General features: G+C 54.2%; 1 protein-coding gene and 1 long non-coding RNA gene across 2 annotated transcripts in view; both read left to right on the top strand.

The window, feature by feature from the left end:
• TBC1D22A (TBC1 domain family member 22A) overlaps positions 1–22,991 on the top strand; it is a 262,971-nt gene that overhangs the window by 150,055 nt on the left and 89,925 nt on the right. The window contains exon 9 of the mRNA XM_027540480.1: positions 9,539–9,648. Coding sequence (XP_027396281.1) covers positions 9,539–9,648 — 110 coding nt within the window. The remainder of the gene's footprint in view (positions 1–9,538; positions 9,649–22,991) is intronic.
• On the top strand, positions 9,659–11,583 carry LOC113892093. The gene is made up of 2 exons (XR_003510963.1): positions 9,659–10,638; positions 10,700–11,583. It is a non-coding gene; the product is annotated as an uncharacterized LOC113892093 (long non-coding RNA).

Raw genomic sequence — 22,991 nt, 5'->3', positions numbered from 1 at the left:
AGTTGTGTCCGACTGGTTGCGACCCCATGGACTGCAGCGCTCTGGGCTTCCCCGTCCTTTGCCATCTCCCGGAGTTTGCTCAGACTCATGCCTGTAAGGTGGGGCTGCTGGCTCTTCTAATGGGCTGGCACAGAAGGATCTCTGTCCCCCAGCAGCCAAGGTGCTCACGGAGTGACTTCCTGGAGAGCACGTCTGGGCTCTCGTTGTGGCCTTGGTAGTCGGGTGGAACAGCACCGAGTTCATCCTGACCTGGGCCTGGGGTGCCCCGCCTGTTTTCATGGAGTTGGGATGTTGGGGCCTGGGTGGGGAAGCCCAGCTCCTCCAGCAGACCCCAGGGTGGTGGGACAGGACTGCGGGCCCCGCTCAGCCCTGCCTCCCGCCTGGGCGCTGCAGAGCTCCGTGGGCGCTCGTGGCCTCTGACCCGCTGTGCCCGAGCCTGTGCGTCCTTCCCTGAGCAGAACACCTGTACTGTGAGTGCCCCGCGGGGGTCCCGAGTCTGTTTCTCTTCCCCTGTACCCGTGGTGGGTACTTTAAACTGTGAAATATTACCGTTTCATGTTTATTAAATTGGTTATGTTTATTTGAGTTTATTGATAGCTAGTGCTGCTGATCGCTTCCTCGTGTTTGACTTTTTCGTAAGTGTCCTTTCCAGGTGTCCCCTCGTTTTCGCCGGGCTTGCGTGTGTATTTTTCTTGCTGGGAGGCAGTTCTCTGTAGCTTGTTTGATGTCTCTCCCTGGCCTGTGCCGTGCTGCAGATGTTTATCCAGTTCGTTTTACTTTCTCAGTTTTTCGCTTACGACCATTTTATATTTGACTGTGGTGATCTAGACCGGGTTTCCCTTTTGTGCTAGGCTTTTCCCTGGGATGGTCTTTCTCTGAGCTGAGAAGTCAGAATTCCAGCGTCACGCTGGGGGAAGCGCCTCTACACGCCCCTCTGGGGGCGACTTTCTGCCCCATTGCCGCACCCCAAGCTTTCCTCCAGCCCCTCTGAGTGCGGTCCACCCAAACCCTCGGGAACAAGGAGGGTCTCCTGTTGGTCAGCTTTTTCTTTCCATCTGGCTGCATTAGTGATGATTTGAGTGAGCGAGCATTTTGCTGATTGATTTAAAGACCCGTTTATCCTTTGAGGAATTATTTTTGACTTAATTGCATAAAGGGAGTAAATCAATTGAGTGGATTGATTTATGATCAGTTTGTCTTCATCAGATGATCATGACTCCAGAAAGCTCATTCTCTGTTTAAATGACTGCTGTCCGCCTCCTGAAGGACGAGCCTGTCTATAGAATCTGCTTCTGTTTGGAGACGCGCGGTCAGAAAGGTCTTAACCCGAAGTCCTCCACCCCTTTCCTCGTTAGAGTAATGAGGGGCTTGAGCCCTTTAATGCAGTGAGGAGGTGTGGGAGGGTTCATCCTGTGAGCATGTGAGTGTCCAGGCACTGGTGTGTCTCAGATGAATGGCGTGGGTTTCATGATCTTTGTGAGCCCCGGGAAGGCCGTGTATGCCCCGCTTCTGATTCTTGAGCGAGGGAGAGGGCAGGAGCTGAAGAGGGCCTGCTCTCCTGGGAGAGGTGGGCCCTGGGGAGCTGTTTTCCTGAGACGGTGTGCCCGTGATTCTCAAAGGTGAGGTCAGCACCTGCTGAAGTCTTTCAGGGAGCCTCCGGATCAGAGGAGCTTGGCCTGTTCAGAGAGCCCTGGGCTTCTGTGGGAAGGAGGCTGTTGGAGCAGGTTGCACGTGACCTCATTTGGAAGAACGCCTTCTTCAGTGTGAACGAATCCTCCTTCACTGACTGGTTTGCGTTGCCATTCGTGGAAGCAAGTTATTGTTCGTTGTTCAGTCTCTTAAGTTGTGTCCGACTCTTTGTGCCCCCGTGGTCTGCAGCATGCCAGACCTCCTTGTCCATCACCAACTCCGGAGCTTGCTCAAACTCATGTCCATTGGGTCAGTGATGCCATCCATCCACCTTGTCCTCTGTCGTCCCCTTCTCCTCCTGCCCTCAGTCTTTCCCAGCATCAGGGTCTTTTCCAATGAGTCGGCCCTTTGCATCATGTGGCCAAAGTGTTGAAGCTTAAGTTCAGTGATAAATTGGATATTTCCTTTAGCCAGAGACTTCGGGTAAACTCTTTTCTTGCTCTTCATAGAGCGTGCTGGCATACGTGCCATGCTCTGGGCCGAGTTGTAGGTGGAGTGCCCCCTCCCTCCTGGACCGTGGGTCTCTGGCAGCAGGCCGTCAGGCACTTGGTAGGGGGTTTGGGGGTGTCTGCTGTGTGTGAGTGGAGGGGCTGGGGACATGGAGAGTGAGGTGGGCATGGCCCTGCTCTCGGAGCTCTTACTGCAGTTGGGGGACAGGCACGCAGGTGCAGCCGTGGGGAGGGATGCAGCTGGTGACGCGTGCTGTAGAAATGTAGCCGGGCAGTGCCGCGACCCGGCCTGCCCCTGTCCTCTGCAGGTGATGGCAGTGTCTGGCATTTCACGGCGTGGAGCTGACGTGTTCCCTGGCAGTGCCTTCACTGGTGGGGGTGTCGTGCAGCCTAGACACTCAGGTGGCGGTGGCGGCTCACAGGCTCTGGTTGGGAGCGTCTCTTCCGCCCACAGCACTGTCCTCCACCAGATCCCTGCTGCCCTGCCCTGTGCGCACTGACTCCAGGGCACCGAGGTCTCCACAGCCCCCCTTCCCGCTAAGGAAGGCCAGCTCTGGGCCAGGTGCCCTGGAGCCTCAGGACCTCTGGCCCGGCCTGGCCGTGTGGACGTCCACGCGGCTGCCGGCTGTGTCTGAGCCCGGTCTCCGCTCACTCTGCACACGGCAGTTTCTTTGTTCGCAGACATGGCCGTGTGCGGTGCGCCCCCCCAGAGATGAATCAGGTCAGTGAAGGAGATGGATAGACAGAGAGCGAGTGAATCGGTGAGTCGGTGAGTGAGCGTGTGCCTGGTCCCCGCTTCCTCCAGGCTCTGCAGGTGGTTCTGTTTCATCTTTACCTTTTTCCTGTCCCCACGTTTTCTTGCACAAACAAGTACTCAATACGAGTTAAGAGAATCAATCAGTATTTCAACCAATGGCAGTTCCACTACCAAACCTCTACTCACAGCGTAATGGGAAAAATCAAAGAGCCCATCAAGCCAAAAGAATGCTGTGAGATTAAGCATTGTTCTTTTTATCAAAACGACATTATAAAAGCAAGAGTCACAAGGATACCGAAGCTTCCCTTCACGCCTGATCTCAGTCCCCACGCCAACCTTGTCCTTTTCCCAAGTGCTCCCAGAGGCCTTGGCCCTGGGGTGAGATACTGCATTTTTCCAGGAGGAGACCTGCGGCTGCCTGCCCACCGCCCCCACTCCCCGTGTCCTGTCCCCCAGAGCCGTGCCTTCTGCTCGGGCTGCCGCTCCGCGGGGCTGGAGACCCATGACAGGGGTGTGCAGGGGCGCGAGGGGACAGGAACAGAGCCCCGCTGGTGGTGAGAGGCGGGTCCTTGTCATCAGGGTCCCTGTCAGGGCCAGGAGGCGGACAGTCGGCCGTGGCCGAAGGGTGCTGGCCTGCCTGACCCGAGGGAGCGCGTCATCCTTGTTTTGTCCTTGACCCGTGGTCCTCGTCTGCCCACGGCCGAGGGCTGCGGGTCTTCAACCCCATCGCAGAATCGGAAGCTCTTACGGCCTGTGATCTGTACCCTTGAGCTGCCTTTATGTTACTTATGTTAGAATTAAGCATTCCTACTGCTCAGCCAGTCTGATCATCACGCTTGTCATTTGTGCCGGGCCAAGGAGTTTTCGTGAATTTATGGTCTTGAGATGCCTCTCTCGCCAAAGCAGGACTTTTCCCCTACATTGGAGCCCAAACCTATGTAATTAAGTGCCGGAGTCTCCATCACCAGAGTGTCAGCGTTTCAAATTTAAACCTTCCAGGTCGAGGGATGTGCGGAAGATTAGACCACAGAGTGGCTCCAGCTTGCTGATAGAGAAGGGGGTGTTTCTGATCGCCAGTTAAGCTCCCGATTACCCCAAGAGGCTCATTGCAGGCAGGGCTCGAGCATGGTGGGTGATGGACGTGGTCATAACGGCCGCGTTGGCCCCTTCCCCGCCCTCGCTTGTCCCCAGCAGGGCCGGCTCTCCTCCTGAAGCTGGTGGTGCGGGAGGCGCCCTCCAGCCTGTGTGGGTGGGATCCTGTGTGGGTGTCTGGGGACCCGCGAGCGTCCTGGTGGTGTTTAACTGTGAGCCGTCTCCCCTTTCTGGTTGGCAGGCCACCCTGTTGCTTTTACCTCGTGGGGACGCCCGCTGAGAGCTCCCTGGTCCCCATCCCCGTGAGTGAGGCCCCAGCCCGTGTCCCCTGCCTTGCCCATGCCGGGTCTCCTGGGGGCAGAGGGAGGCCGCGGGGGCCCCGCTCAGGATGTCGCAGCTCGGGGAGCTTGTGCAGGGACCGGCTCTCTTGCTGATGGAGGAGAGGACGGGGGCTACTGTTCTTCTGCAGGAAGCCCTGCCTCTCCCGAGTTGTCGCCGTGCCAGGAGGCTAGCTACCAGGGCTCTTCCCTCCTGTCCGCGTGGAGTCAGAGGCCCCGGCCCCCTCGCCTGGTCCAGCGCGGCCACGATGCCCAGCGGACGAGCCCCGACTCTGGCTCTGCCCCGCCCGGCACCTTCCCTGCCCATAAGCCCCGCGTCTGCCGGGTGGGGTGTTCTCCCCTGTGGGCGTCTTCCCGTGAAACAGACCCCGGCGCAGAGGACACACTGTGGAAACGCAGGAGAAGCCCTCCGTCCACCTGTCTGTCCGTCTGACTGTTGGTGGTGGCGGCCGTCATGACTGCCTCTTCGTCGTGGTGTCCCAGGACTCGAGCTCCTCACCCTGCCTGTTCTTTCCCCACTCACCTTTTCTTTCTTCTGGACACGGAAGGGTGCACAGGAGAGTCCTGCTTTATATTTACCCAAGACGGATTTTGGATGTTTCAAAGCAGCCCTCATATCCCTGTGTGGTTTTCTTCATACGAGGCTCTGTTCTTCCATTTTTCTGTTTCCTGTGTCTGGCGGAGGATGGCTGGCACCACCCCCCACCGAAAGCCAGCGGATCCCCTCACCCTAATCCTTCTGACCCCCAAACACCCTGAAGCCTCTCGTGGTTTGCAAGGGCAGTACCACCACCATGGGGAACTTTGGCTCCAGGGCTGTTTGTCTGTGGGACAGACAGACTTTTAGTTAAACTCTCCCAGTGGCTTAAACAGCATCGGGGGCCCCCCACCCCCCGCCCGTTGCTAAATAACTGCACCAGGAAAGCAGGTGCTGACTTCTTACTCTGCACCTTTCCGTGGAAAACAGAGAGTGGTGGGTTCCTGCCCCCCAGTCACGCGGGGCGTCCCGGGTTCTCTGCGGCGCCGTCTAAGCCGTGTTCTTGTGTCGTGTCTGACCTGCAGTTCTGGAGTTTTCCATATGAATGGAGCTGTTGATAAAGATTGGGGTTGTTTTTCAAATTGCTTTTTAAACAATCAGACGGCCAGACAGCATTTTCAAAGAATTTATGCAAACCCTCGCCTAAAGCTTTTCTGTGATCCAAGGCGGCGAGCGAGGTTGTTTCTAATTAAGTGTCTGTCTTCCCTGTCGTGCGCCTTCGTTGTTCACTGAGGTCCGCTCGGGACTGTGGGTCTTCCGCCTGGGACCGTGGCCGTCAGCGCCTTTTCCGCCTCCCTGGGGTTGGCCTGTGTGCTTGCCCCCTGCACTCTGAAGGCCTCGTGGGGTTAGAGGTCTTTCCCCAGCTTGGTGTCCCCAGGATACAGGCCTGGCCCGGAAGCGAGGTGTGTGGACAAGCTGGGGAGGAGGGCTGGTGCAGCTTCGAGACCGCGTTGCTCACGCCGGCGTTAATGTCCGTTTGTGATTAAAAGGTGAAGGTAAGAGTGGAATCCGGCCGGGTTTTGATGAACCGTTTGGTTTACGTTCTGTCATTTTAAGTAGGCTGTTTGTTGTAAACGCCGTTTTCTGGAGTCCACCGTGGCCCTGAGTGTCTGGCTCCCGGGGCGGTGGGAGGGCTCAGCCCTGCCTGGAGTTGGGGAGGCTGTGTGGGGGCCCCCCTCCATCCTGGGGGCCCGGAGCCCCTCACCCCCCGCGCCTGCAGCGTCTTCACAGGCTGGGTCAGGATGTCCACACGGCCCAGGTCCCGGGGCGGCACCGCTGCTCGGACACGCCTGCTGCCGTGTAGCCGTGCAGGCCTCACTCCCTCCTGCGCTGGTCGGGTCAGTCTGCTCTGCCATCCCTGTGAGTTCATCAGCTCTGCCCTTTGGGTCCTGTCTCTTCCCCTGAACCCGGGCCGGTGGCCAGGACGCTTCACTTCCATGTCCCGTCTCCTTGGCCTCGGCCTCTCTGTCGTCACCGAGTCCCGCTGACCTGAGGTGCAGACCCCTTGCCCCCCTGCCCCACCGCCCTGCGGGCCGTAAGGGCAGCGGGCAAGCTCTGGGGGCAGGTGTGCACCCGGGGGTCAGGAGGTCTTGACCCCGAGAGCTGGCGTCGCCCCGTGGTGTGAGCTCGCTGAGGGGTCAGCATGCGGCCTGTCAGTCAGAGCCTTGCTGCGCTTGCTTTTCTGTTGGTGTCTGGTCCAGCCACGCACCCCCCCCCCCCCCGCCGCGGTACCGCCAGTGCCCCCCTGTGCCCCCTGCCAGGGCAGCTGCTGTGGTTTCTGCTCTGTCCCTCGACTCTGACTGCAGTCCCAGCCCGAGGCTTCTGGAAGGTTCTGCGTTGTTCCCAGTGCTCTGCTGTGCTGGGGGCGCCTTCTCTGGCAGGAGGGTATTTATCTCATTCTGACAGCAGGGGTCATTCCGATTCTCTCGACCTGCAGGAGACAGACGGGCGTGGGGGCTGTCCGAGTTAAACGCCAGTGCTTCGTTACGTCCGAGAGGAACAAATGGCCTGTCGCGGGGAGTGACGCCTGGCATAGGCCGCGACATTTCCTGGGATCCAATAATAAGCCCGCTAAACAGACCAAGAACATTTGCCGTGGCGCCCGCCTGCCTCCCACAGGTGCCCACCCCCCGCCGTCCTGACCTGGGCGGCCCCGCCTCCTCTGTGACCTGGAGAGGGGTGAGGCCCTGTAGCTCAATGGTCTGGAGACCCCCGAAAGCGAGGACGTGGAGGAAAGACACTCCCAAGGAGTCCTTGGGTTGTTGTAGACCCGGCGCCCTGAGACTAGAAAGTGGTCAGCTCTCTGGTTCAGGGGAAGCCGAGTCGATCCTGCCCAAGCCGTTTTCCCAGCAGGGAAGTCTGTGGCCCGAGGAGGCCACTTCCACTCCTGTCTGTGATCTCAGTCTTGAAGCAGGAAGACGTCATGCTGGGTGGGACCTGGTGCCCACAGCCCAGACAGCGCAGTGCAGGGAGCCCTGGGAGGGGCCTGTCAACCAGCAGAGAAGACGCCGTGTGCAGAGTCAGGCGGGCTCCGTCCCCAGGGCGCTCAGGGCCCATGGGCACATGGGCCTCCAGGACAGAGTTCCGAGGCCGGGTGCTTGGCCGGGCCGGCCTGGGGGCAGAGCGAGGCCTGCAGCCCCCGGAGGGCAGGGTCACGGGCACCTTGGGCTGGGGGGGGAGCCCGGAGCCGGCCTCGAAACACATTTCACCCCAGTCCCGCGTCAGAGGGGAGGGCAGCCCATGTGGGTCTGCCCGCCGGGGCCTGGCTGCAAACAGAAAGCCCTCCCTGTTGGCCGTTTTCCATTTCTGAAGTCGTTTCCCCCTTTAATCCGCCAGCTGATTGGGGGCGTTGGTTCCTCCTCATCTCTGCACCCTAGGGTCTGGAGTGTAGGGGTGTGGGGAGTGCCCACTGAGGAGCGGTGATAAACGACGTGGCCCGTGCGTGCGGTGGGAGGTCATTCTCCCCCAGAGAGGAGGGGAGGCTCGGGCACCCCTGGAAGCCTCGTGTGCAGTGAGGACCACCTGACAGGACAGGCCGTGTGGCCCGTGTCCACTGGCCTGAGATGGCCACACAGGATGTCCGGGGGCAGGCAGCACGCTGCCCGGGGCCCCTGGGGCTGGGAGGGGCTGCTGCTGGGCTCAGGCTGTGTTTGGGGGTGATGAAAACATTCTGGAGTTAGATAGTGGCGACGCCACCTAAGCCCATGAAGGTCCTAAGACCCACTGAATTGTACACTCGAATTATATCTCAATGAAAGAAGGCTCCAGACCAAAGCGACAAAGGCCTGTTGAGTGAGTGAGGGAGTAGATGAAGGAGGGGCTGAGAGCTGCTTTCCTTCCACAGAAGGACACATGCGCTCCCAGGGGCCTGCAGGGCTTGGAGCCAGAGCTGCTGTGTGGTGTACATGGCCGTGAGGCTGTGCCCCGAGGGGTGTGCGCGTGTCGGGGCCGTGGCAGCCTGTCTGGGCTCCTGAGGGCCCAGCCAGTCGGCTCTCCTGTGGGCTGCCGGCCTGGAAATGCCCGCCCTGTTTTCACTTTCTTACTTTTGCTGTGAACAGAGAACAGAGCGGGAGGGTGTCCACGACGGCTCCCCGAGTCTCGCGCGGGGTGGGGGTCCGGCCATGTCAGGTGTGAGGCGTGCCTGAGTGCAGAGGCCTGGCTACAGCCTGGGGGCAGACACGGGTCCACGCTGTGACCCCCCCATTTCCAGGCTGGCTTGTTGCGTCTCTGCACCCCATTTTCCCAGGGGTGCAATGGTGGCCATAATAGAGTCAGTGCATTTAAAACACGACGGAGTGCCTGGCATATGTAATAATCACTCGATACAGGTTAGCAGTTATTATTATTATAATTATTGTCATTTTTATCCACTTAAAACTTTCTAAATATATTCCAGGCTGAAATGTTTCTTTTCTTAGAGAACATTTTCATTGCAAGGATGCCATGCATATTTGCAAAATACAACAAAAGTAAATAAAATTTTAGAAATAGGAGACACAATTTTTTAAACATTTATGAATGTTAGGCCGGATGATAGCAATTTTTCTAAGGATCTAAAATCAGTTTCTTCAAATGTCTGATAAGCCATTCCAATGAGGCATCTGTTTTGCATTGTGAAACTTTTAAGTTATGCTTTCTCATTAGATTTTTGTACTTGAAGGAAATTACTTAGAGCGCCATTGCCTGTTCTTCCTTTCAGACACATCTGTGTCTTTGCTGTCTTGGTGTCTGCTCTCAGTGCAGCAATATTTATCCAGTGTGGTTTTGGGAAGTCTCACCTTGGAAGCAGGTTTTTAGAGGGCTTATTACTGAGTGAATTTGTGAATACATTAGCAGAATTTTTAAAAAATCTTATGGAAAAACTCCAATGTCAGTTAGGAATAAGTAATATATTTTAGATCCCCTCTTCTTAGGATGTGAAATGCCCAAGAAGCGCTTTACAATATATTAATTATGTTAATTAATTGGAGAAGATTCAGAATATTAATTATCTGCAACTAATTAGGTATTAAAATTGAGGCCTGTTTAAGTGATGAGGTGGAAGACAAGTCATCCAGTTAGAGTGAGAGAAGTGGAGGGAGGGGGTCCTGGGTGGGAGGGGGGCACGTTCCTGTAAGCGGAGCACACATCTTCCTGAGGCCTGACGGCTCCTTGTCTCTCCCTCCCCCGCCCGCAGACGACGAGGACGCGGACTCCGCCGACATCTCCCGGGTGCCTGAGGATGTGCTGCGCAACGTGGAGGCTGACACGTACTGGTGCATGAGCCGGCTGCTGGACGGCATCCAGGTGAGTCCCACCCAGGTCCCGCCACCTGCCACGGCTGCTCAAGCCTTTTGAAGCCCTGACTCTGCCGCCGAGCGTGCATGCGTCTGTCTGGGCGCGCACATGGGCCCCTGGAGCCCGTGGCGGGCATGGTGCAGGCTCAGAGGGACCAGTCCCCCCCTGCAGAGTCCGATCCCCACTAGGCCCACCTCCCTCTCTGCTGCAGCTGGTGACTTTGTGGTTCTGCCCGTAGTGCAGGCCGTCGTGGCAAGCTGTTTCACTATCCACGGAACTGAGTTCAGAGGAACCTGCCTCTTAAAGGGCATCGGATTTAGAGTGACATGGGGCGTATGGGTGGCTGGCCCCACCGCCCTGCCATCCTCAGCTCAGGGACCTTGGCATTCTAGGACGTGGTGCTGGGTCCCAGAGGGAGCTGAGAGCCGGAGGGCGTCCTGCCACCATGGGTGGGGCCCCTGTGGGTGGGGTTCTGCTAGACCCGAGGTCAGCTGGGCTACTGGCTGAGGTTTTCGCAGAGGAGCCAATCCCCCAGGGCATGGCGGTTTGATGGAATCCTTCACCCCCATGTATCAGCAGGGAGGCTCTTACACAGGTGCCTGGGGAGGACGCAGTTGGCAGGTCAGGGGCAAAAGGCAGCTGGGGCCTCATGTGCATCAGGAGGTGGCTGAGGAAGCTGGCTGGCCCTCGAGCCAGCTGCAGGCCCCGTTTGGCTCAGCCGGCTCCCACACGGCCTTCTCAGACGCCCGCCTGGTGCCCAGTGCCACGCCCATTCTGGGGGAGGAGGTAGAGGCGAGTGAGCACCGTGGTACCAGGCATAAAATCACTCTGGGGACATGCACGGGGGCAGAGTGGGACCTGGAGGGGAAAGCCTGGGGCAGGGCTTTGATCTGAGGTTCGTTCTGGTCACCCCCTCAAGGACGGTCTGCTGCAAAGACAGCCGCCCCAGGCGGAGGCTGCGCAGGGGACTTGGGTTCCGCCAGGACCCCTTTGTCCCAGGTGAAGTGGGGTCCTTCCACCGGGAGTGAGAGGACAGGGCGTGGGGATGCACTTGTCCCAGGTGAAGTGGGGTCCTTCCACCGGGAGTGGGAGGACAGGGCGTGGGGATGCACTTGTCACCAGCGTCCCCCATAAGCCTCGGCTTTTCCGGAGCTCTTGTCACAGCAAGTGTCCCTGACCCCACCGGCTGGAGAGGCCTCAGCTCAGCTGCTTGATTTGAAGTGGTCCAAGTGAGGCTTTTCTAAGATGTCATCTAAAGACTGACGCCAAGAGCTGACTCACTGGAAAAGACCCGATGCTGGGAAAGATGGAAGGCGGGAGGAGAAGGGGACGACAGAGGATGAGATGGTTGGATGGCATCACCGACTCGATGGACATGAATGTGAGCAAGCTCCGGGAGACGCTGAAGGACAGGGAGGCCTGGCGTGCTGCAGTCCACGGGGTTGCAAAGAGTCGAACACATCTCAGCGACTGAACAGCAGGCAACAAAAGATTGAGGCCCTTGGGGTTAATGCGCGTAAATCAGCTACAACGATTCTCTTGAAGAAAACCGTGTGGATCCCCGTTCCCCTTGCTAACCTAGGAATTGACAAAGAAAGCAGAAGCCCTTCCTGGAGCTGAACAACGGGAACCTCATGTCTGAGAGCCCCTCAGGTCTCCTGGGGACGCATTTTGTGTCTGGTAAAGAGAAATGTGCCTGCTGGAGACGTATTTCAGCCCCAGCATCAATTCATCATTTCCCCACTCTGATACTGTTCTCGTATTTTTCAGTCTTTCCTCCCAAACTTCAGACTCTTTTCCTCCTTGGAAAAGAGATTGAATCGTAGTGTGAAACTTTATAAATTTCAAATGTCACTTCTCTGATCATGAGTGATGGGACTTCTGCCATTTAAATACAAGATTATCTGGCTTCTATTTGTAAATAAAATCAGCTGTACATAGAAATCGATGCTGGCTTTTCATTTTTCACCCGAGATTTCTTGTCTGATGAAAGGGTTTCTTGACAAGGTTGCTGCGTGGAAGGCATAATGTTTCTCTGGCACACGCGCCTGTGTGTGTGTGTGTGTGTGTGTGTGTGTGTACAACAGACGTGAGGCCGGCAGCAGCCATCCGTCTTTCTGTCACGTGGTTATGATTGATTCCACTTGATCCTCCGGTGCACAGGGATTCAGGGAGGCCCGCTATGGGCATCTGGGGGCTTTGGGGGGCTCTTCTGTAATTCCCTTAGATGAGGCCGTCCCTGGCGACCCCGTGCGAGCTCCTGGGGCGCTTCTCATTGTTCGCAGGTGCTGTCACCATTCATCACGGGTGTGTGGGCCTGTGAGGGCTTCCCAAGTGGAGCAGTGGGAAGGAATCTGCCTGCCAGTGCAGGAGACACAGGTTCGATCCCTGGGTCTGGGAGATCCCCTCGAGAAGGAAGTGGCAATCTGCTGCAGTATTCTTGCCTGGAAAATCCCACAGACAGAGGAGCCTGGCGGGTGCTTAAGAGGTTTCCTCTTATGGTTAAGAGGGAAAATGGGCTAGGAAGTCGGCGCCCCTCGGGCCTGGCTGCTCTCGCGTCTCGGCGCACGTGCCTGCTCCTGGTTGCACGTCTCTCCTCTCCACGCTTCTCGGAACTTGTAGGGCGCCTTCCTCCAGCGCCCTTTTCATCACATCAGTCCCTGGTTGAGAACCACTGAGAAAGCTCGTTTTTGGTTTTGTTGAGCACAACCCTCAGCCTGGTCTTCGTGCTCGTTCCCTGTGCTTGATGAGGTTTAGGTTTATATCGTGTGATGGCTGTCCACCCCGTCACCAGAGGCTTCAGGGAGGGGGTCAGAGTCTCCTTGCAGGGAAGGCCAGGGCAGTGTCGTGTGGCTGGAGGGTGACGGGGAAGAGGTGACCCCGGCGAGTGCGCAGCGTCTCCAGCCTGTTGGTGCTCCCAAGTGGCGGTTCAGCCTTGCAAGCAGCACACGGGGCAGAGCCACTCGCCCTCGAGCAGGTGCGTGTTGGACCCACACCCCCGCCCTGAAGCCTGCTGGACGGCCTTCCCCAGCTGAAACAAGTGGCGATGAGTTCCGTTTTGCTGGGGGAAATTCTGCAGGACAGCGCACGTCTGTTCATACTCTTGCCGTCCAGTAGCCTAGATGGAGAAGCTGTGTTTCCGGCTCTCCCAGGGGCCTGGGTGTGAGATGCTGCTGCATGGGGGCACCTGGCACCTGCAGACCCAGCGCCGGGTGCCGTGCGTCCCTCCCCCGCTGGTTCACGGTGGCGGGGAGCCGGGAGAGGAGGCCCTGGGCCCGGCATCGGTGCGGACTAGGAAAGGGCAAGCCTCCGCCCCTCCTCCACAAACCCCTGGTGCTGGGCGTGGCTCCCTAAAGTGAGCAGGAACCGCAAGCCGGCGGGGGACCGCAGAGGGGTCGTCAGACGCGCTGGTGCGAGGAGGTCAGGCGTCAGTGCCTGGCGAGGTGTAAAGATCAGGCGAAGATCCGCCCCCGGAAGTCCAGGTGCCGTCCAGAAACAGTGCAGTGGTTCTGAGTGAGGTCTCTGCTCCGCGTCTCAGGGCCGCCTGCCGTTCCTGCTAGTGGGAGTTAAGGAGCTCCTACTCGTGGGCTGATTCTACCAGTACCTGCCAGTAGAGCTCCACCAGATGATGCAGAACCGTTTAGGGATTTACTTTAGCAACAAGAAATGCATTCTATGCTATTTTAAGTAAAACGTTTCAAGATAAATGAGTATTTACCAAAACAAAAGTGTTTAATGAGAAGAGAGGCATGGTTTGACTTTTACGTGCCTTGATGGGAGACAGCTGAATTCTCATCTGTGTTTCTACAGTCAGCTTATTGTAATACGTATTTTTGTTGTTGTTGAAGTATATGATGAAAACCCAGACTCTCGTAGGCATGTAGTTGAAAAAGGGAGAAGTACTGTAATAGCCCTCTGGATGACCGGGTGCCTTCCCTTCAATACTGTACCACGGCCTAAGAGATGGTAGCTCCTAAAGGCCACTTGCAGTGTGACTGTGAACCATGTTAGTGAACATTTGTGCTCAGTCACAGTAAAACCCATTGGCCCGTCTTGCGCTTGGAGCGGATCTTTTACACGTGTGGTTCTGTAACGTCAAACATTGGTCATTGGAACATGCGGGATGCCTGAGGTATGCTGATACTCTGAACATCACGTTTCATTGAATTGTATCAAAGGCTCACCTTTGGGACTCCCCTGGTGGTCCAGGGGTTAATATTTCGCCTCCCAAAGCAGAGGGCGCCAGTTCAGTCCCTGGTCTGGGAGGTAAGATCCCACATGCCTCAAGCCAAAACAGTGAAACATAAAACAGAAGCAACATTGTAGCAGGTTCAATAAAGACTTTAAAAATGGTCCACAGCAAAAAAAAAGTGTTTTTTTTTTTTTAAAGTCACCTTTTTTAGTGCTACCTCCTCATAAAGAACTGTCGCGCTCAGATGGTGGGTCAGAGTTCTCCAAAATTTGAATTCTGGTTTCAAAGCTCAAATATTATTATTGGCAACAAATGCTGTGAATTGTTTCCCTTGAAGTGACGGGCTGACTTTGTTCACTTTTGAGGAAATGTCTGCCGGATACCCAAGTCTGAATAATGAGTTTGCCTGTCGGTCATTTTTTCAAATATCAACACTCTCAGCTCTAAGAGTTGCAGCAGCTGCTTTTCTGGAAGAAGTTTAACATTTTGGGTGCACGCCTCGAGAGCCTTGTTTCCCAGCTGTTGCTAGTGGTAAAGAACCTGCCTGCCGATGCAGGAGACAGACAAGAGACGCAGGTTCGATTCCTGGGTGGGGAAGATGCCCTGGAGGAGGGCATGGCAACCCACTCCCAGAGTCTTGCCTGGAGAGTCCCATGGACAGAGGAGCCTGGGGGGCTACAGTCCATGGGGTTGCGAAGCGTCAGACACGACTGAGCTTGACGTGTTCTTCCCATTTTTCCCACGTAATACTGAAAAGCTGTTTATTAAGGGTCGAGATTTGACACAGTACTGGTCGTAAGATTAGAACCTTTTCCTGTGTCGCCCACGACATCCTCTAAGGAAATGGCCTTTTTCAAACCATGGATGCGTGGCATTCAGGGTATGGTTGGTGGGGCCGCCTTGTCCACGCCGCGTGCCAGGGCTTTTACCTGCCACCCCTGCTGGCAGAGCCTCGCAGCGCATGCCAGCGGGGCGGCACAGGCAGACGGCCCCTCGGCATCACCACGGACGTTTGGGCCTCACCGGCCGCTGGAAAGGGCCCCAGGGAGCCTGGCGGATGGCTGAGCGCTGTGGGGGCCGCAGCCCACAGGAGGGTGCTCTCTTGGAGACGCCCCAGGGTGCGCTCACACAGGAGAAGCGCGGGATGAAGCAGTGTCGCACGGGGGCGTCGGCCGGGCGTGCCCCGGGGAGCTGTGCCCGGGGCCCGGGGGCCCAGGGTCTCGGGGTCCCGGAGCAGTGGCTCTTTCTGCCTGGGTCCTGCCCCTCGTTTCCTGGCACCGTGAGTTGTTGTTGGGACGTCGGGAGCGTGGGGTGGGTGGCCCTGGCCTGGGATTTGCTGTCCCGTCGGCACAACAGAGCCACACTTGGGTCTCACACGAGGTCAGTGTTCCTCAGGCACTGTGTCAGGTGTGCAGCCAAAGATGTACCTTTTGTAAAACTGAATTTGCAAATTTATTTTTAAACGTATTTATTTTTGACTGCTGGGTCTCTCTGCTGCTGCCCGGGCTTTTCTGTAGTGGCAGTGAGTGGGGGCCACTCTCTAGCTGCGGCTCCTCGTTGCGGTGGTCTCCCCGTGGTGTGGAGCGAGGGCTTCGGTTGTTGGGACCCGTGGGCCCAGCAGCGGCCGCTCCGCGACTCCAGAGCACACGGGCTCTGCCGCTCCTAAACCCCCAGCACTGGGGTCTTCCCACGTCAGGGACTGAACCAGGCCCTCTTGCCTTGGCAGCTGGATTCCTCACCGCTCAGCCATCAGGGAAGCCTTCTGAGGTCTAACTTGTAAAAATAATTTGGTAGGGAATTCGCTGGCGATCCAGCGGTTAGGACTACAGTTTCTTACTGCCGAGGGCCCTCTGTTGGGGAGTTAAGATCCCATGAGCCGTGAGGCCGGAAAAAAGAAGCTGGGCCGTTATTTCTTCCAGTCGTTTCAGGGGTTGTGTCCTTGTGATGCTGCCTTTGGGGATGGTTTTCGTTTAGCTCACCGACAGCAGTCTGAGCCGGTCCAACTGACGGCTGTGTCTCTGCGAAGGACCGCCTTAGGACAGGATGACTGGACGGAGTCCTTGAGTTTTGGGGTGGGCTCTGCGAAGGACCGCCTTAGGACAGGATGACTGGACGGAGTCCTTGAGTTTTGGGCTGGGCTCTGCGAAGGACCGCCTTAGGACAGGATGACTGGACGGAGTCCTTGAGTTTTGGGGTGGGGAAGGGGTGTTCCCCTGCACTTCCTGGGAGGAAGCTGCTGGAGGGCCCACGCAGCAGCCCCGCCTGCCTGCCCGCCCCGGGGCGCGGCGGGTCGGGTCCCCAGCCCAGGCGGCCGCACCCGTCCTGGCCTGCTTGGGGATTGTTCTTGGGCCTTCGCCAGACTTCTCATTTCACTAACGCTGCGCGCCAGGGCTGCCGGGAGCTTTTACCTCCTGAATTACGGCTTCCATACCTGCCCGCCCTGCAGTCAGGCCATTACTCTCAGATTCATTACTTAGCAGGACGGCCTCTTGGAGTAGAAAGGAACCGTTGCCTTTTATAATTAGTCATTTACATTTTCTTTCCTTGGGGAAGAATCACTCAGTTCTAAGAACTGGTTGCTGGCGTGGAAGTGATGAGAATATTGGGGAAAGTAACTTTTATCTCGGAGCTTACTTGTCAGAGAAAAGGCCGGCAGCCTGGTGCTGTAGCGACTCTGGCAAAGGAAGGCCAGGGATGACCAGACCTGTGTCGGGGGACTGGAGGGGGTGGGGAGGGCGGGGGTGAGCTCGCTGCGGTGAATTATCCCGGGAGAGAATAGTCATGGCGCACCCCAGGACCCAGAGCCTACACAGAGAGCTCCTAGAGAAGGTTCTGTTCCAACAGGGAGAGAGGCCCGACGACCCTCAGAAGGAGCCAGGACCTTGATCTGTTTTCACTCCCCACCAAGCTCCGAGGACAGAGGACAAAGGGCCGGTATGCTGCTTGGGAAAGCAGTGGAGAGGACACCCACGTGGCCCCCAGTTGGCCTGTGTTCTTCACATCAGGCGTCTCCACCTGGAAGGGGCAGCAGAGCGGCAGGAGGGGGGTGGAGAGCTGGGCCTGCACCCAGCCCGTGAGTGGACGGTGAGTGGCCGGAGAGTCTGGTCCACGTGAGGCTCTGCTCTCTCCTCTCTGGATGCGCCAGGCTTGGAGACGTGATCTGAGAGCCGCAGTCGAGAAGAATGAGGGCTCCTGGCAACGTTTTAGAAAGGCTTATTGAATAGACAAGAATGTGTGGGCTCGTGGGCTGCAGCAGGAGATTCATTAAGAATGAATTATTGCATGCCAATTTAAAAAGAAGATTAAGAAAAAAATTCATCTACAGTAGCATCGAAAACAGTGAAATCCACGTTGTTGCCTGGATGAATAGTTCACTCCTGTTAATTACCAGGCAGCACTGCACCACGTGAATCTGTCAGCTTGTCTACACGTCCTGCAGCTGGCAGGAGCCGAGGCTGCTGCTTCTCTTTGTCTGCCAGGAAAGGAATTTCCTCGAGCGCTCGTGTGCAATCCTCTGGTTGATGTGTACTGTTTCTCTTGGGAGAGTTCCTAGGTGTGGACTTGCTGGGTCATGGCACAGAGCTATACTAAGTTCTATGAAAAACATCCAGACCTTTCCCCCAGGTGGGTTGTGCTGCGTCACACACCCGTCAGAAGTGCGGCCTGGCTGCTGCACGTCCGCACCAGCTTAGCCTGTCCCTGCTTTTATCTGTACTGGAGAGCAGTCCTCTGCGTGTGCGCGTGTGTGTTTATCTATACCATCGGGCTGCACCCCGCAGGCCTACAAGGCCCTGTGCGTGCCCAGCTTCAAGACCAAAGAAAAGCCCAGAGTCAGTGACAGAGACAGCAATGGTTTAATGGATGAGGGACCTTACACGTCTGAAACAAGGTCCTGGAGTGACCTCCATGGGTGGTGGGCGGGACGTGGAGGCGCTTTTTTGTTCCCAGAGGAAAGGGAGTTTGCCACTATGAGGGAATCAGGTTGCCTTTTTATGCTGTTCGTGGAGTTCTTATGACAAGGACACTGGAGTGCTTTTGCCATTTCTTCCTCCAGCGGACCACGCTTTGTCAGATCTGCTGTGGCCCATCCATCTTGAGTGGCCCCACACAGCACAGCTTATAGCTTCACTGAGTTAGGGAAGCCCCTTCCCCGCGATAAGGCTGTGATCAGCTTTGGCCACCTGATGCAAAGAGCTGTTGTTCAGTTGCTCAGTTGTGTTCGACTCTTTGTGATCCCCGGACTGCAGCACGCCAGGCTCCCTTGTCCTTCACCATCTCCTGGAGCTTGCTCACACTCGTGTCCACTGAGTCGGTGATGCCATCCAACCATCTCATCCTCTGTCGTCCCCTTGTCCTGCCTTCTTTCTTTCCCAGCCTCAGGGTCTTTTCCAGTGAGTCAGCTCTTCCCATCAGGTGGCCAAAGTATTGGAGCTTCAGCTTCAGCATCAGTCCTTCCCATGAATAGTCAGGACTGATTTCCTTTAGGATGGACCGGTTGGATCTCCTTGCAGTCCAAGGGACTCTCAGGAGTCTTCTCCAACACCACTCATTGGAAAAGACCGTGATGTTGCGAAAGATTGAGGGCAGGAGGATAAGAGGGCAGCAGAGGATGAAATGGCTGGATGGCATCACCGATTCAGTGGCCATACATTTGAGCAAAGTCTGGGAGACAGTGAAGGACAGGGGAGCCTGGTGTGCTGCAGCCCATGGGGTTGCAAAGAGTTGGACACAATTTAGCCAGTAAACAACAGCAAAGTCAGGCTGGCTCATTAGTTATCCGGGAAACCCACTGAGGGGCAGGCCCCTCACTGCCCCTTTGATAAGAACAGCCACGAGCTGGAGGCCGGGGCAGGTGCGTAGGAAGGAAGGTCAGTCAGTAGCCCAGGGGTAGGTGAAGCAAGCACTGGTCAGGTAGGGGGTGGACAGAGAACGAGAGAATGGCCATCTCGAGTGGCCTGACCGTACAGTATCTCTACTTCTATATATGGAGAAAGGGTATGAGAATATTTTTCCCAAGTTTGTGGCTTGTCAGTATATTTTTTAACAATGTCTTCTGCTGAGCAGAGAATTTTAATTTTGATGACTTCTAATTTATTATTATTGTTTTTTGTGATAATGATTTTCTGTGTCCTAACTAAAAATCCTTTTCCTACCCCTAGCATGCCAGGATATTCTCCTATGTTTTTCTTCTAGAAACTAACATTTTATTAATTTTTTTGGAAACTGTAATTTTAGTTTCTACTTTGGGGTCCGTCATTGAGCTTGACTTAATTTTTCTGTATGGTGTGAGGAAGGCACCATGGCTCATTTTTTAAATACAGGTTTCCTAGTTAATAACAGCTCCATTTGTTAAGAACAGTTTTGTTTTGTCTCCAGAATACACTGCTTTGGCACCTTTTCTGAAAATCAAATGACTGTTTAAGTGTATGTCTATTTTTGGACACTCGGTCATGTTTCATTGATCTGTTAATGGAGTGTTAATGCTGGTGCCTACTGTCTTAACCTCTGTAGCTTTTCTTGGAGTTGGGTAGGGTAAGACCTCCTAGTGTGTTCTTTTTTTAAAAAATTGTCTTGAGTATTTTTAGGTCTTTGAATTTTTATGTAAAGTTTGTAATTAGCCATTTCCTACACAAAAAGCCTTGGAAAAAGTCTTAGGGCCTGGGATTTTTGAATGGGATTATATTTTTAATCTATGTGTTAGTTTTCCCAGAATTAACAGCATTAGCCATGTTGATTTCGGAGAAGGCAATGGCACCCCACTCCAGTACTCTTGCCTGGAAAATCCCACGGACGAAGGAGCCTGGTAGGCTGCAGTCCATGGGGTCTCGAAGAGTCGGACACAACTGATCGACTTCACTTTCACTTTCCTGCATTGGAGAAGGAAATGGCACCCCACTCCAGTGTTCTTGCCTGGAGAATCCCAGGGACGGGGGAGCCTGGTGGGCTGCCGTCTCTGGGGTCGCACAGAGTCGGACACGACTGAAGCGACTTAGCAGCAGCAGCAGCAGCAGTGTTGATTATTCTAGTCCATAAGCATGGCGTATTTTAAAATCTATTTAAATGTTTCTAACTTACCCCCATAAACATTTTGTACTTTTCAGTGTAGGGGGTTTTCTAATCTTTTCTTAAATTTATTTCTAGATAGGTTTTTATTTTTGATAGTCCTTTAAATAGTATAGCTTTCTTTGTAAATTTCTTAAATTTTTATTGATGGTTTATACAGATACAATTGAGTTTTGTAAACTGACAGTTTTCCAGTTCCTACTGTATAACACATTACTCCAAAACTTGCTGCCTAAAGTGTGTGTTTTGTCTCCCTCGCAGACTCTGTGGGTTGGTTTCAGCCAGCGTGCACCTCGAGCTGCCGTCCGTGCCCCTCAGTGCCTGGCGCCCCTGTGGGATGCCGTGAAGGCTGGTGCAGGTTGCTGCCTGGGGACTGGAATCAGCTGCAGTCTCACTCTCTTACGTGTGTGTTGCCCAGGCTTGGGTGACCCCAAGACTGAGACTGTAGTTGAGCTGCCCACTGTGGCCCTCCCTGTGTGGCTTAACGTTCTCAAGGCACAGTGGCCTCGGGAAAGGCAAACTTCTGATGCGATGGCTCAAGACACCCAGTAAGACTTCCAGAAAGCAAGGTGTAAGTTGCACAAGCCTACCCAGATTCAAAGAGAGGGAAATTAGACTTCATCTCTTGATGTAGGAGTGGCCTGATCACATCATAAAAGAACATTTGGTTTAAGAGAGACTGTGTGGCCACTTTTGGAAAATGTAGTATACCGCACCTTGCTTCTGGTGATCTTGATAAATTTACCTTTTAGTTCCAGGAGCTTTTTGGTGGGTGCCTTAGGATTTTTTAAGTGCACAAGGGTGTCACCTGCAGACTTCTTCTTCTTTTTTTTTTTTTTAATTTTATTTTATTTTTAAACTTTACATAATTGTATTAGTTTTGCCAAATATCAAAATGAATCGGCCACAGGTATACATGCGTTCCCCATCCTGAACCCTCCTCCCTCCTCCCTCCCCATACCATCCCTCTGGGTCATCCCACTGCACTAGCCCCAAGCATCCAGTATCGTGCATCGAACCTGGACTGGCAACTTGTTTCTTACATGATATTTTATATGTTTCAATGTCGTTCTCCCAAATCTTCCCACCCTCTCCCTCTCCCACAGAGTCCATAAGACTGTTCTATAATTGATATATATGGCTTTTATTTTCTCTTCTTGCCTTATTGCATTGTCAAGGGCCTCAAGTACGATGTTGAATGGAAGTGATGAGAGGAGACATTTTTAGGTACATATGTATGTAGGATGATTATGCTTTCTTGGTGAGTTTGTGTGTTTATTGTTATGAAATATTCCTCTTTTTCTGATATTTCTTCTGTCCTGGGTCCAGTTCATCTGATACTAAAATAGGGATCCCGTCTCCCTTAGGATTAGTATTTCCTGGGTTTATCTTTTCCCATCTCTTTGCTTTTAATCTGTATCATCCTATTTAAAGCACATTTCTTGTGGACAGCTTATAGCTGGATTTTGCTTTCCTGCCCTTTTAATGTGTGTTTAGTTCATGGACATTCATGGAATTATTTATGTGGCTGGAGTTTAGGCTGCCATTTTGCTATTTATTTTCTATTAATTTCACCTTATTCCCTCCCTTTTTGCTATTTCTTTTGGATGCATCACAAACTTTTTAAATTAACGGAATTTGAGCACCAAAGAATTGATGCTTTTGAACTGTGGTGTTGGAGAAGACTCTTGAGAGTCCCTTGGACTGCAAGGAGATCCAACCAGTCCATTCTGAAGGAGATCAGCCCTGGGATTTCTTTGGAAGGAATGATGCTAAAGCTGAAACTCCAGTACTTTGGCCACCTCATGTGAAGAGTTGACTCATTGGAAAAGACTCTGATGCTGGGAGGGATTGGGGGCAGGAGGAGAAGGGGACGACAGAGGATGAGATGGCTGGATGGCATCACTGACTCCATGGACGTGAGTCTGAGTGAACTCTGGGAGTTGGTGATGGACAGGGAGCCCTGGCGTGCTGCGATTCATAGGGTCGCAAAGAGTCGGACGCGACTGAGTGACTGATCTGATCTGATCTGATTGTAGAACTATTTACAGAAATATTGAGCAGAAAGTACAGAGTTTGATATACTCTGTTGTTACCTCCACAGAGACACACACTTGCTCCTGTTATTAACATCTTGCTTTAGTGTGGTGGATTTGTTATAACTGATGAGCTGTTATTGGTATATTCAATTCAGTTCAGTTCAGTCACTCAGTCGTGTCCGACTCTTTGTGACCCCATGAATTGCAGCATGCCAGGCCTCCCTGTCCATCACAATCTCCCAGAGTTCACTCAGACCCACGTCCATCGAGTCGGTGATGCCATCCAGCCATCTCATCCTCTGTCGTCCTCTTCTCCTCCTGCCCCCAATCCCTCCCAGCATCAGAGTCTTTTCCAATGAGTCAACTCTTTGCATGAGGTGGCCAAAGTACTGGAGTTTCAGCTTTAGCATCATTCCTTCCCAAGAAATCCCAGGGCTGATCTTCAAAATGGACTGGTTGGATCTCCTTGCAGTCCAAGGGACTCTCAAGAGTCTTCTCCAACACCACAGTTCAAAAGCATCAATTCTTCGGTGCTCAGCTGTCTTCACAGTCCAACTCGCACATCCATACATGACCACTGGAAAAACCATAGCCTTGACTAGATGGACCTTTGTAGGCAATGCAATGTCTCTGCTTTTCAATATGCTGTCTAGGTTGGTCATAACTTTTCTTCCAAGGAGTAAGCGTCTTTTAATTTCATGGCTGCAGTCACCATCTGCGGTGATTTTGGAGCCCAGAAAAATAAAGTCTGACACTGTTTCCACTATTTCCCCATCTATTTCCCATGAAGTGATGGGACCAGATGCCATGATCTTAGTTTTCTGAATGTTGAGCTTTAAGCCAACTTTTTCACTCTCCTCTTTCACTTTCATCAAGAGGCTTTTTAGTTCCTCTTCACTTTCTGCCATGAGGGTGGTGTCATCTGCATATCTGAGGTTATTGATATTTCTCCCGGCAATCTTGATTCCAGCTTGTGCTTCTTCCAGCCCAGCGTTTCTTATGATGTGCTCTACATAGGAGTTAAATAAGCAGGGTGACAAGATACAGCCTTGACGTAC

The sequence above is a fragment of the Bos indicus x Bos taurus genome, chromosome 5 (assembly GCF_003369695.1).
Source record: "Bos indicus x Bos taurus breed Angus x Brahman F1 hybrid chromosome 5, Bos_hybrid_MaternalHap_v2.0, whole genome shotgun sequence".
Lineage (NCBI taxonomy): Eukaryota > Metazoa > Chordata > Mammalia > Artiodactyla > Bovidae > Bos > Bos indicus x Bos taurus.
The sequence above is the reverse complement of the archived record's forward strand: the minus strand, read 5'-3'. Positions and strand labels throughout refer to the sequence as shown.